Genomic DNA, 12,073 nt, shown 5'->3' with positions numbered 1-12,073 from the left:
GGGAGCTGACCGTGCGGCCTCCACAGAGCCCAGGGCACCCGGGCGCTGGTGCACTGCAAGATGGGCGTCAGCCGCTCAGCTGCCACGGTGGTCGCTTACGCCATGAAGCAGTACGGCTGGGGCCTGGAGCAGGCCCTGCGCCACGTTCAGGAGCTCCGGCCCGTCGCCCGCCCCAACCCTGGCTTTCTGCGCCAGCTGCAGACCTACCAGGGCATCCTGACCGCCAGGTTCGAGGGGGAGACGAGGGGAAGCGAGTAGGTGGGTGCCGAGGCTGGGGTGGCTGCTGGGTCCCTCAAAGCTGACCCAGGGCTACCTCCTTACAGCCGGCAGAGCCATCTCTGGGAGCAGAAAGCGGGTGGGGCCTCCCCAGAGGAGCCCCTCGCCCCCGATGTCTCTACACCTTCCCCACCGCTTCCGCCAGAGCCAGGGGGCAGGGCGGAGATGGAGGCTATGGGTTTGGAGGAGAGCCAGGCAGCCCCGACAGAAGAGCCTGGACCACGGCCCCGCATCAACCTCCGAGGGGTCATGAGGTCCATCAGCCTCCTGGAGCCTTCCTCGGAGCTGGAAGGCGCCTCAGGGGCCAGTGACCTGCCAGAGGTGAGGCTGGGGCCAGGGAAGGAGCCCAGGCTGAGGCACAGTGGGGGACAAAAGTAGGAGCGGCAGATGGGAGGAAGGAGAGAGATCAGGACGGGTGCTCGGCTTCCCATGGGGACCACTTCCTGGGCGGCTCCGTTTCGTCCCCTCAAAGCGGCCAAGGAGACCCAGTGGGGGCCAGTGAGCGCTGTCCTTCATGGGAGCTGGGGAGCAGTCATGGGGCCAGGGGCATCCGCGGGGGCTTCTGGGCCGAGCCAGCCCTGGGCTGGAGGCTGCGGGCATGCTCAGCCTGATGAAAGCACTTGCTTCCTAAGGGGCGGGGCTGCCCAGCCATCCTCCGCAGGCCAGGAGCTGGACGACCAACTGCTGACCCTAGATGAGGTGGACGAGATGACCTCTGCAGCCCCTCCCAAGTCTGGGGGGCAAGTGACCCACCAGAGGATGGGGTGCAGAGGGGTCATGGCACCCACACAACCAAGTACTGGCCTGAGCAGTTGAGCATCATCTCCGTGCTAAGTGCTGCAGGGCATGAGCAGAACAGAGGCTGGCCTTTGCCTTAGGAAGCCAGACGCCACCCCGCTCTAAACACACACACACACACACACACACACACACACACACACAGGAGACTTGAGGCCAGAGCTCGTCTGGGAGGGCCGGAACGCCTGGGAGAGGCTTCCTGGAGGAGGCGGCACTGGGGATGGATGGTTGGTGGGTGAGTGTGGATGTTTCTAAAGGCAGAGTGTCTTCATTTGGCTCCCGGCTCAGAGCCCAGCTCCTGGAAGGCTCTCAGGACTGACTGTACAAAGGCAGAGGGGGCAAGAGGAGGAGGAGGGGGCCTCAAGGATGTGGCAGGTGCGGGGAAGCTCAGGAGGGCTTGTGGGGCTAGGAGGTTGTAGACAAGTGAATGCCGAGGAGCAGGGACAGTGGGGCCGGGGTGTTGTCTTCTCTCCTGTGGAAATGTGACCCTCGAGTAGCCCAGTTTCTCTGCATTCACTTACCAGTCCACACCTGCCCCTTTCCAGACTCTGTGCTCAGTGCCCCTGCCCTGGAAAGACTTCTCAGTGATTCTTCTACTCTGACCCCGCCAGGTGTTTTCTTCAAATGAGTCTTCAGAGGAAGACCCTCCAGAGACCCTCCCTCAGCTCTCAAAGGCCAAGGGAGGCCGGCGGGGCCACAAGGGGCCTTGGCCTGCCCTGAAGTCCCGCCAGTCTGTGGTCGCCCTCAACAGCGCTGCCCTGGTGGCCAGCCGGACCCAGGCCTTCCAGGAGCAGGGCGGGGCTGGCTGCGCCTCCACACCCAGGCTCCGGGGGAAGGTGGTGAGGCAGGCCAGTGTGGATGGCAGTGAGGAGGAGGGCGAGGCCTGAGCCCCCACACATGCCCCTGGCCCCCAGATACAAATAGAGGGACCGGCACACAGCTCCTGGGACGAGCACCCTTCACTCCTGCCAACCTGTCCACATTCCTTTTAGCTCCTCCCCAGGTGGCCCCAACATCACTACAGCCTCGGCTGCTGCAGCCTTAAGTCTCGGACATGTCCTCCTTTCCAAGGGCTCAAGACCTTCTCTGTCTATAATGGGGATGTGACCGAGAGACTGAAGATACCTTTGGGGGCAAGAACACCTTGCTTCATTCTCAGTTGCTGCCGGGAACATTCACTTGCAGCCACAGAATAAAAGTTTCCCAGTGCAGAAAGGCTTCTGCTCCCTCCCTCACCCACTCCCATCTGCCTCACCCCTGCCCCCTTCATTCCTGGGGTCTGCTCGGCCAGAGACCCAGTGGCCCTTAAAGGCCGAGAGTAACCTCAGTCCCCAGACCTGGAGGCTCTGAGGAGCGGAGAGCTGGCCCACAGGTGGGGCTGGCGGGTCGGCCTCCCTCCCACACTCCACAACCTGCCCATCTTTTGCTGCTGCCCCCACCCCCCACCACTCCCCACAGCACTGCGCTGGGTCACAGGACACCAGGCCAAAGAGTGTCTCCTTTTTGTCCTTTACAGCCTCTGGCCAGTTTTTCACAGTCTTAATAATATCTGGCTTTGTACTTAGAAATAAAAAACATTTTCATATTATTTTCACTTTTATGATAAAGCCGTCTGCCTGTGAGTCTGATCCTTCTCTGGTTACACGAGGAGTCTGGTCTCTCCTAGCCTGTCTGGTCTCCTCACAGCTCCCAGGTGTCTTGTGACAGGCCTGTTTGGGGGAGTGGTGGGTTTGGGGTGGAGTGGAAGAATGGGGAAGAGAAGAGGGGAGACCAGTGCTATCTCCCTCATCTCCTAGGGCAGGGCCTGGGTAAATGTTAGCTGCCCACGTGCCCCTCAGGCAGGTTGGCAGGGGGCGGGCAAGCCTACACTGGGCAGCAGGTGCTTGGCTCTGTTGGGACAGCTGAAGGGAGTTACCCATGAGGAAGTGGGAGCTGCCAACGCCTATCTGACAGGACCAAGCCTGTTCCAGAAGCTAAGGCTCATTTTGGACACTTGATGACAGTTCTCGAGCACATTTTGGGTCCCAAGAATCTTCCTCCTGCCACAATGCAACAGAGCCTGATTTTCCAAGCCAGCCCATCACCGCCAAGGAAGCAGGCCCCTCAATGGGCCCTCCCCCTCTAGGTACAGGTTCCTTTTGGTCAGGTTTAGTGTTCAAGAAGAGTAAGTGGGCCCATCTTTGTCACTTCTGTCCCCTCCTTCCTTCAAAGCCAACTCAGAGGTAGGAGTTGGTACCAAATATTCTCATTGATGGAGAACTTGTACCCCATTTTAAGGGCATTTTTCATCCAGACCCTGGTGGGACCCCAGCACTGCTCTAGCCCTGGGGTACCAAGGGGGCAGGGAGCCTGGGTTCTAGCCCTGGCTTTACCACTTAGAAATTACTCCACCTCCAGTCTCTGTTTCTTTCTGTAAAACAAAAGGATTAGACCAGGAAATCTCTAAGTGCCCCCCTTCCTGCTTTGTTATTTCAACAATATATGTCCTCCATACACTGATAGAATTCACCCTCAAGAAGAGGTGTTCTCTAGAAGAGGAAGCATTTATATCTATCTGTGGGTGACATGCCTAGGGTCACAGGCAGGGTCCAGAGAAGCCAGTCTGATTCTTGGTCCACTTGGCTGGTCCACCCTTCTGAGCAAACAGGGGGGCTGCCTGCCATCCTACAGCCAGCCCTGAGTCCCACCCAGACTGCCCTTTCAGTGGTCCTAAGCCATGCTAGGGGCAGGTAGGGTGATAGGAGGGAAGCCAAAGCCAGGCCCTGCCCTCCTGCAGCCTCTGCAGCTGGGAAGGGGGTTCCTATCATGAACTCTGAGCTCTGGGGCTAACCAGAATCTGTGGAGGACTCTTGAGAAGTAAGAATTCAGCACCTGGGAAAACAAAAACTGGAGGGGAAACTGCATCAAAAATGCAGACAGGGGCACCTGGCCGGCTCAGTCAGTAGAGTATCTGACTCTCGATCTCAGGGTGGTAAGTTCAAGCCCCACATTGGGTGTAGAGATTACTTGGAAAAAATGCAGACTAATGATTAAGAAACACACACACAGCTCACGCAAATTGCTAAAGGGGGGGAAAAAAAAGTATGTGTCCCTTTGATCTTATTTTCCAATCCTTCATAGGCAACCACTGTTACTGCTTCTTTCGAGTCCCTCCAAAGACATTCCATGCTTCTGTCATCAAATATATTTATTCTTTTAAAAACATAAATTATACTCTATTAACATTCTGCACTTTGAAAAATTTTTTCATAGCACAAAGAGTTGCTTATCAATTCAGGAAGCTCTGCCTAATTTCTACAATAATCATACATATTCTTTTTCTTTAAGATTTTATTTATTTGAGCGGGGGGAGAGCACAGAGAGTGAGAGGGAAAAGCAGACTCCCTGCTGAGCAGAGAGCTTGACGTGGGGCTCTAGCCCAGGACCCTGAGATCGTGACCTGAGCTGAAGGCAGACACTTAACCTGCTGAGCACCCAGGCGCCCCAATACATGTTCTATTCTATGGACTCCACTATTTTATTTAAGCAGTCATCTACTGATGAACATTTAGGTTGTTTATGAAATTTTTTTTCATTCCAAGTAATGCTTAAGTACTCATATATACTTTCTTGTGCACACATGGCCACGAAACCTGTAGAACGGCTGAAGCAAAGCCTATTTGCATTTAATTTTGAAAGGCATTGCTTCATTTCCTTCCAAGAAGTTGCACCAACGTACAGCAAATGGGAACGCCTGTTTATGTCCGGCACGCAATGTCATTTCCATCGAACCGTGTAACACTCCCAGGAGAAAGAGCAGGCATTATCATTACCTTTTTGGAAACAGGAAACTGAGGCTCAGAGAAGTCACTGAGTCTCTGATGAGGCCTCAAATAGGTCCTAAGCTTCTAGATCTCAGCCCGGAGGCCTAACTCGACGGACAGGGCGGCTCCCAGGTTGGCTCGCCCGGATTCACCAGTTCTGCCCCAGGCCGGCCGGAGGGAGGGGCGGGACGACCCCTGCTCCCGGAATCCCAAGTCGGCTCCCAGCCGGGGCAGGAGTCTCTCAGGCGCCGGGCCGCTCGCCCAGCCCGGACGTGAACCCTCGTGCCACGAGGAGCTCGCGTCCCTCGGACAGCAGGTGCCTCCTAGGTCAGCTCCCACCTTCACCGAGTCCTCCCTCCGCCGGGCCCGGGTCGGCCGGGCTTGGACCCGCCCCGAGCCAGGGCGGCCCCTCCTCAGGACTAGATTTCAAACGGCTAAACTGTACGCGCCGAAGAGAGCGTGCCCCCGCCGCTTCACCCTGCACCCCAGACGCCTCAGAGCCGCGGCTGCCAAGAGAAACTACCTTTCAGGCCTCCGCGGCCTCTCCTACGCCGGCAGCGCCCGGGCGGGGATTTGGGGGTGGCGGGGGGAAAAGGATCCAGAAGCTCGGAACCCACCACAACGCTCGGGCGCCATCTTGCGTCTGTTCTTTTGGCCGCCGGGTAGCAGCCCGGAAACTACATTTCCCACCGTGCTTAGCGCGTCCGCGCAGGCGCGAAGAGCCTCTCTCGTTTCCATGGGAACCACGCCCCCGAGGGTCCCAGCTGCTTGACTCTGCGGACCGCGTGGCCGTTGCTCCCCTTCAGGTGCCCTCGAGCTAGGACGGGGTCTGCAGACAGTTGAGGGGCAGAGTAGGGGGCTTGAGGGGAGGAAGCCAGGCGGCTCTGCCTCCCGGGACCACCGCTCCCAAATTCTCGGCCTCCGGCCGTCCGCGCGCTCCCGGAGCCTCGGCGTTCTGAGGCGAGGTGGCCCGGGGAGGCCCGGGTTGGCGAGGCCAGTGTCCGCCTCTGGCCCGCGCAGCCCCGCTCGCTTCGCGCCAGCGCCCGGTCCCCGGCCGAGAGTCTGCGCGCCGCCGACAGGTACTCCCCGGGCGCGGGCCGGAATGGTTGGCGCCGCAGGTGGGCGTGGACGGGAGCGCTAGCCGGGCGGGGCAGCGAGCGCTTCTGGGGCTGGATCGGGCTCTGCCTGTCACGGATCCGGGACCCGGGGCTCACAGCTCGGGGCTTCCATCCCCCCTCTGTCAGTGCGGCTCGGGCTGGAATTCTAGGGCACCTTGTGATAGCGTTGCAGAGCGGCCTCTGGCTCTGTGCTACCTGGGGAACAAGTCCCTTTATCCCTCTGAGCCCATTTCCTCCTCTGTAAAGAGGCTGGAGCAGATGATCTTTATGGTCTCTTCTAGAAGATACGGGATCATTACCCCCTCGTTGCAGACCGCGTGCAAGAAGAAAGGGAACTGGATGGTTTGAGCTACAGTCTCAGCTCAGAATCTGGAGTCAGAGAAACTTGGGTTTGTGACTTTGGGCAAAGTTATTACATCTCTTGAGCCTCAGTTTTTTCAGTTGCAAAACTGGGGGTAATGATAGTTCTGCCTCAGGTGTTTGAAGATTAAATGAGATAATTCGTGTAAGTTTTTAACCCCAGGCCTGCATCTAGTGAGTGTTGTCCCGAGTCCCAGCCAGCATTTCCGATACTCTAAAAAACATTCCTTAGCTACTTGAGACCTTTTCCTAAATTTTGGAGTCACTTCCTCTATTGATGGGCAAATCCATTCTCTTATGCAGGATGGTTTTATAGGCTGATTCCGCTGGGGAAGCCCGAGTCTTCTTAGCCACGCCTGGATGCTCAAGCTGTGTATCTCCTCCCTTCAGCTGTAGTTTGGGTTATATCATTACCACACAGCATCTAGGGAGGGTGCAAAGCCCAACACCATGCAGTGCAGAAGATCCTTTCCCTTTCTTAAGATTCATAGAGGATGTGAGCACTTACATGCTATGGTGAAGAAACAGCTGAATATTGAATTCTATTTATATAACATTTACATAGGACTGGATACACACACAGTTATAAGGAATACATAAGAATCCTATGCTACTTGCATTGAGTTCAAACTTTGTATTAATTGGGAAAACCCTTACAAGGAATTTTAAATTAGTGAGAAAATGTATTATTTATTAAGTCTGGGAATTCCCAGTGGCTTCACAAACAAGCCTTCACTCATCCAACAGGCATCTTTATGTGTAAGCTGTATTCTGTGAGTTGTTTTTGACCACCTGTATGTACCTGGTACTGTGTGGGGTAGTCTGAAGGATACAAAGATGTATAAAATGATCTTCGCCCTCAAGAAAAGTCTGTAGGCGTGCCTGGGTGGCTTAGTGGTTAAGTGTCTGACTCTTGATCTCAGGGTGGTGCGTTTGAGTCCCTCGTTGGGCTCCACGCTGGGCATGGAGCCTACTTAAAAAAAAAAAAGTCTATAGAGAAGATCAGTTATGCATACAAAACACATAATGCAGGAGGGAAGTGATGTGTCATGAGATACATCACGGTGTCTGCTGTGCTCATTGAGAGGCAGGAGACCCCACCGGTAAGTGGCTGTGTCATGAGAGCAGTAAGGAGCAGACAGCATTTCAGCCGGGCCCTGGAGGATGTGGACAATGTGGATGTGCCAAGAAGTAGGGCAAAGTTATTGTGAGCACCCTCCTGGCAGCCTTGAGACATGGGGGGGAAATGTCTGGGGCCCTAACTGGTTATGAGCTCTTAGAAGGCAGGGACTGGGTTTTGGTCAGTGTTTGGCTCTCGGCATGGCATGTGGATGGCACGTAGGAGTTATTAGTGAAGGAACAAGGGCTATGAGTTTTCTGCAGAGAGGAGCCAAGATGTGGTCATTGTGTTATCCTGAGACTCTTTTATTAAGCTTCCATGCTGTCTTACAGACACCCTTCTAGGGGAGGAATGTGAATAGGCAGGACTATGGGGCAAGGGCTCTGTTGTTGGTACGTACTGTTTAGTACAGTAACTGGGAGCCGAGTGAATAGGGTCTCATGAATGGGTAGGAGGGTTTGTGAGCCTCCCTCCCTGGAAGGGAGCTGACAACCACAAGGGGAGGACACTGCAGCACAGGATTATGAAATGGTCTTGAGGCCCAGTGAGGGATATTCCTTTGGGTCTGTCTTGTAGCATTTGTGTCTGTTTTTGGCTCTTCTTTGTCTGTGGCCCACTCCTCCTCAGAGAAATTTCTCTCCCATCTCTGGAAACCATGTCCACCGTGCCAAGGCCTATAGTAGCTGCAAAGGAATGAAGTTGGCTTCAGCAGCGCCATCTTCAGGCTGACTTCTGGGCCCCGTCCTTCTAGTCCTGCCCAGGGCTTGACCCTGTGCCAGGAGCTGGCACTGAAGCTGACCACTCCGAACAGCTTTCCAGTGACCCCGGGGAGCGGAGAACTACCTTAGGACCTGGGATGGAGGAGTCCCTTGTGGAGGGCAAAGCAGAGACTATTGAGAGGAGAATGGCTCGAGGACAGGGCAAACTCTCCCCCTGCCTATTTAGACTCCCTTCTGAGATCCTCTATTGCTCACAAAGGGTGAAGTCATCCTCAGAATGAGGAAGCTGGGGAAAGTTTAAGTGGGTTCAACAAAGAAGGGATGGGGCACCAGTGACTGCCGATTTTGTCCCTAGATGTGGGATGGTGCAGGACTTCTGGAGGCCACAGATGCTCCTCCTCCTGAACATGGGACCCAAAGTGAGCTGTTACCTCATCTCCCTGGCAGCCTGTGCTCCCGCCGTGGAGTCCTGTTCTTCCTCTCCATCCTGCCCCTCCAGTTTGCTCCCACTCCACAGGCCGCAGGTAAGTGCCTGCTGGGTGTGCCAGGATTCCTGAGTGGCTAAGTGCCCCGTAAAGCTTTAATAACTCTAGAACCTGATGCTCAAGAGGAGGTTACCACAGCTCAGTGCCTGCCATGGAGGCCTGCGTCAGCCTACGTCAGGGCCATGCTGGTCCTTTACAATTTACAATGGCCAGCAAGTCTTAACATTATGACTTTCCCTTTTCCACCTGAGCGATCTGAGTTTTTAGGTTATAGACCAAAGAGCTAAATGGTGGCATCGAGACCAGTGGTCTTTCCATTGCCTTGGCTGTCACTGAAAGGGTGCCATCTGCCTCCAGGTAAGGCTGTGGTCGTAGGCTAACCTGAAAGTAGGCCTCTACTCCCCTTCCTTCCCATTGCAGCCAGAGTTTCCTACCCATTTTCCTCAGTTTTCCAGCCTGGGCCAGCTGCTCTCTGTTATGAGACATATTTGGCCAGAGGCTGTCAGTCACTGCCATGCCCTCACTAGACACTGACTTGTTCCCATGGCAGCATGTCGCAGCAGAGAGCTGGTGCTCCACCCCGTACTCTGCCAGATCTGCCTGCTCCCAGGATCACTGGGACACTATAGGGGATTCTCTGTCTGGGCTGGAAGAGTAAGAATACAAAACTATTCTCCCATTGGTGGGGAGGCAAGTCAGCAAAGTTTGCCCAGTGAGATTCCCTGGCCTGGGTAGAAATGCCGCACTCCAGCCCATTGGCACACCTGGCAGCCAGTCAGTGAACCTCAGAGGTAAAGATGGAGAGGGAGGTGTCAGAAAGGGGCGCACAGAACAAGCCCAGATGCAAGCAAGGCCCCGTATGCTGGCCTAGCTCAAGTCAGACATAATTGTGGGGGTGGGCGACAGGTTGGGTGAAGGAGGATGCTTCTCAAGGCCAGAGAGACAGAGCTGCTTGTATGTACCCCACAAAATGTATGTGGCCTGGGAAGGCTTGGAACTGGGCGAGCGTGCTTGGGGCAGCAGCCAACTGTCTACCCCAGCAGCACACATTTCTTGGTTTGATGGACTGACTCCCAACGGCCCAAGGCCTCAGGAGACCTTCACAGCTTGTGGCATCAACTATATTGATAATGTTGTGCACCATAACCACTATCCATTTCCAGAACTTTTTCATCAAACATCCCATCCCCCCTGGTAATCTCTAGTTTACTTTCTTTCTTTCTTTTTTTTTTTTTTTTGTTTTAAAGATTTACTTATTATTTTAGAGAGCGAGAGAGGGAGGGAGCGCCAGTGCGTGGGGGGAGGGGCAGAAGGAAGGGAGAGAGGGAGAAACAGATTCCCTGCTGAGCATGCAGCCAAGGACGTGGGGCTTGGAACCAAAGTCAAGAGTCCGATGCTCAACCGACTGAGCCACCCAGGCGCCCCTCTATTCTACTTTCTATCTCCATAAATTTGCTTATCCTAGGTACCTCATGTAAGTAGAATCATTCAATATTTGTCATTTTGTGTCTGGCTTATATCACTTAGCATAATATCTTCAAGATTCGTCCATGCTTCTAGCACGTGCCAGAATTTCATTCCTTTTGAAGGCTGAATAACATTCTACTACATGGATAGACCACATTATGTTTAGCCATTCATCTATTGATGGACATGTGGGTTGTTTCCATCTTTTGGTGACTGTGAATGATGCCATGAACATGGGTGTACAAGTATCCATTTGGGTCCCTGCTTCAGTTCTTTAGGGCATGTGCCTAGAAGCAGGCCTGGGGATCATATGGTAAGTCTATGTTTAACTTTCTGAGGAACTGCCAAACTGTTTTCATAGCGACCAAGAAACTTCACAATGATGCAATATTACTATCTAGATTGCCTACCATAATTACATTTCTCCAAATATCCCTAGATTTTCCATTACAGCTTTTAAAAAAAAAAAAAGATTCAAGACCCAGTCAGGGATCACAGACTGCTTTTAGTTGTCATGTCTCTTGATTCGTTTTTTTTTTAAATATTTTATTTATTTATTTGAGAGAGAGAGAGCACAAGCAGGGGGAGGGGCAGAGCAAGAAGCAGACTCCCTGCTGAGCAGGGAGCTGGACACAGGGCTTGATCCCAGGACCCCAGGATCATGACCTGAGCCGAAGGCAGACACTTAACTGATTGAGCTGCCCAGGCACCCCTCTTGATTCTTCTTTAATCTAGAATAGTCCTTCTGCCTGTTTCTTTTTCATGACACTGGCATTTTTGAAGAATCCACGCTAGTTGTCTTATAGGATATTCCCCAATTTGGATTTGTTTGAATGTTTCCTCACAATTAGATTCAGGTGAAACCTATTTGCAAGAATACTTGCAAATGAACAATATGAGCAATATGTTCTTTCTGCTTCATTACTTCAGCCATTTAATGCTGCTTTATCTCATTATTGCTGACGCTGAATTCGAGTGCTGGTTAAGATGCCGTCAGCTAGATCTTTCCATTGTCCTTTTCCCTTCACGGTCATGAACTGTGTGGTAAGTTGAGGCTGTGTGAATATCCTGTCCCCAGCAATCTTGTCAGTCATTGGTTTTAGTATCAAGTAATGATTTTGGCCTAAATTATTTATTTCATTTTGTTTCTTTTAATTATATCATACCTTGTACATCTATTATGTGTTTAACATAATAAGCTATTATTTTTCAGTAAAAGAGAATTATCTCTTGTCTTTTTTTTTTTTTTTTTTCGAGAGAGAGGGCACGTGTGTTCATGCCAGGTGAGGGGGGATGGGGCAGAAGGAAAGACAGAATCTCAATGAGGCTCCACACCCAGCACGGAGCCCATTGCAAGGCTCGATCTCACAACCCTGAGATCATGACTTGAGCTGAAATCAAGAGTTGGATGCTTAAGCCACTGAGCCACCCAGGCGCCCCAAACTCAGCATTTCTTAAAGGAAGACAGTGTTATCCAGACAATGTCCAGTGTATAATAAAAAATTATTATTCAAAGAAGGAGGGAAACGTTATCCATAATCAAGAAAAAAAATCAATGGAAATATACCATGAGATGACAATGATGTTGAAATTAATGTACAAAAACTGTAAACCAGTTACTATAAATATGACTAAAGACTTAAAGGAAAATATGGTGGTCTTTTTTTTTTAAGATTTTATTTATCTGAGGGCGCCTGGGTGGCTCAGTTGGTTAAGCGACTGCCTTCGGCTCAGGTCATGATCCTGGAGTCCTGGGATCGAGTCCCGCATCGGGCTCCCTGCTCGGCAGGGAGCCTGCTTCTGCCTCTGACCCTCCCCCCTCTCATGTGCTCTCTCTCTCTCATTCTCTCTGTCTCAAAGAAATAAATTAAAAAAAAAAAATCTTAAAAAAAAAAAGATTTTATTTATCTGAGAGAGAGAGCTCATG

At 52.6% G+C, this 12,073-nt stretch overlaps 1 protein-coding gene and 1 long non-coding RNA gene across 2 annotated transcripts in view; both read left to right on the top strand.

The window, feature by feature from the left end:
• SSH3 (slingshot protein phosphatase 3) overlaps window positions 1-2,662 on the top strand; it is a 7,299-nt gene extending 4,637 nt beyond the window's left edge. The window contains exons 10-12 of the mRNA XM_081798534.1: window positions 11-227; window positions 324-597; window positions 1,686-2,662. Of these exons, the coding sequence (XP_081654660.1) occupies window positions 11-227; window positions 324-597; window positions 1,686-1,961 (767 nt within the window). The 3' untranslated portion in view covers window positions 1,962-2,662. The remainder of the gene's footprint in view (window positions 1-10; window positions 228-323; window positions 598-1,685) is intronic.
• Window positions 2,663-5,620: 2,958 nt separating this feature from the next.
• Window positions 5,621-8,946, top strand: LOC145716099 (uncharacterized). The gene is made up of 2 exons (XR_014138466.1): window positions 5,621-5,956; window positions 8,550-8,946. It is a non-coding gene; the product is annotated as an uncharacterized LOC145716099 (long non-coding RNA).
• Window positions 8,947-12,073: the final 3,127 nt, after the last annotated feature.

Source organism: Leptonychotes weddellii, chromosome 11, assembly GCF_054177405.1.
Source record: "Leptonychotes weddellii isolate Sample4059 chromosome 11, ASM5417740v2, whole genome shotgun sequence".
NCBI classification, from domain to species: domain Eukaryota; kingdom Metazoa; phylum Chordata; class Mammalia; order Carnivora; family Phocidae; genus Leptonychotes; species Leptonychotes weddellii.
The sequence above is the reverse complement of the archived record's forward strand: the minus strand, read 5'-3'. Positions and strand labels throughout refer to the sequence as shown.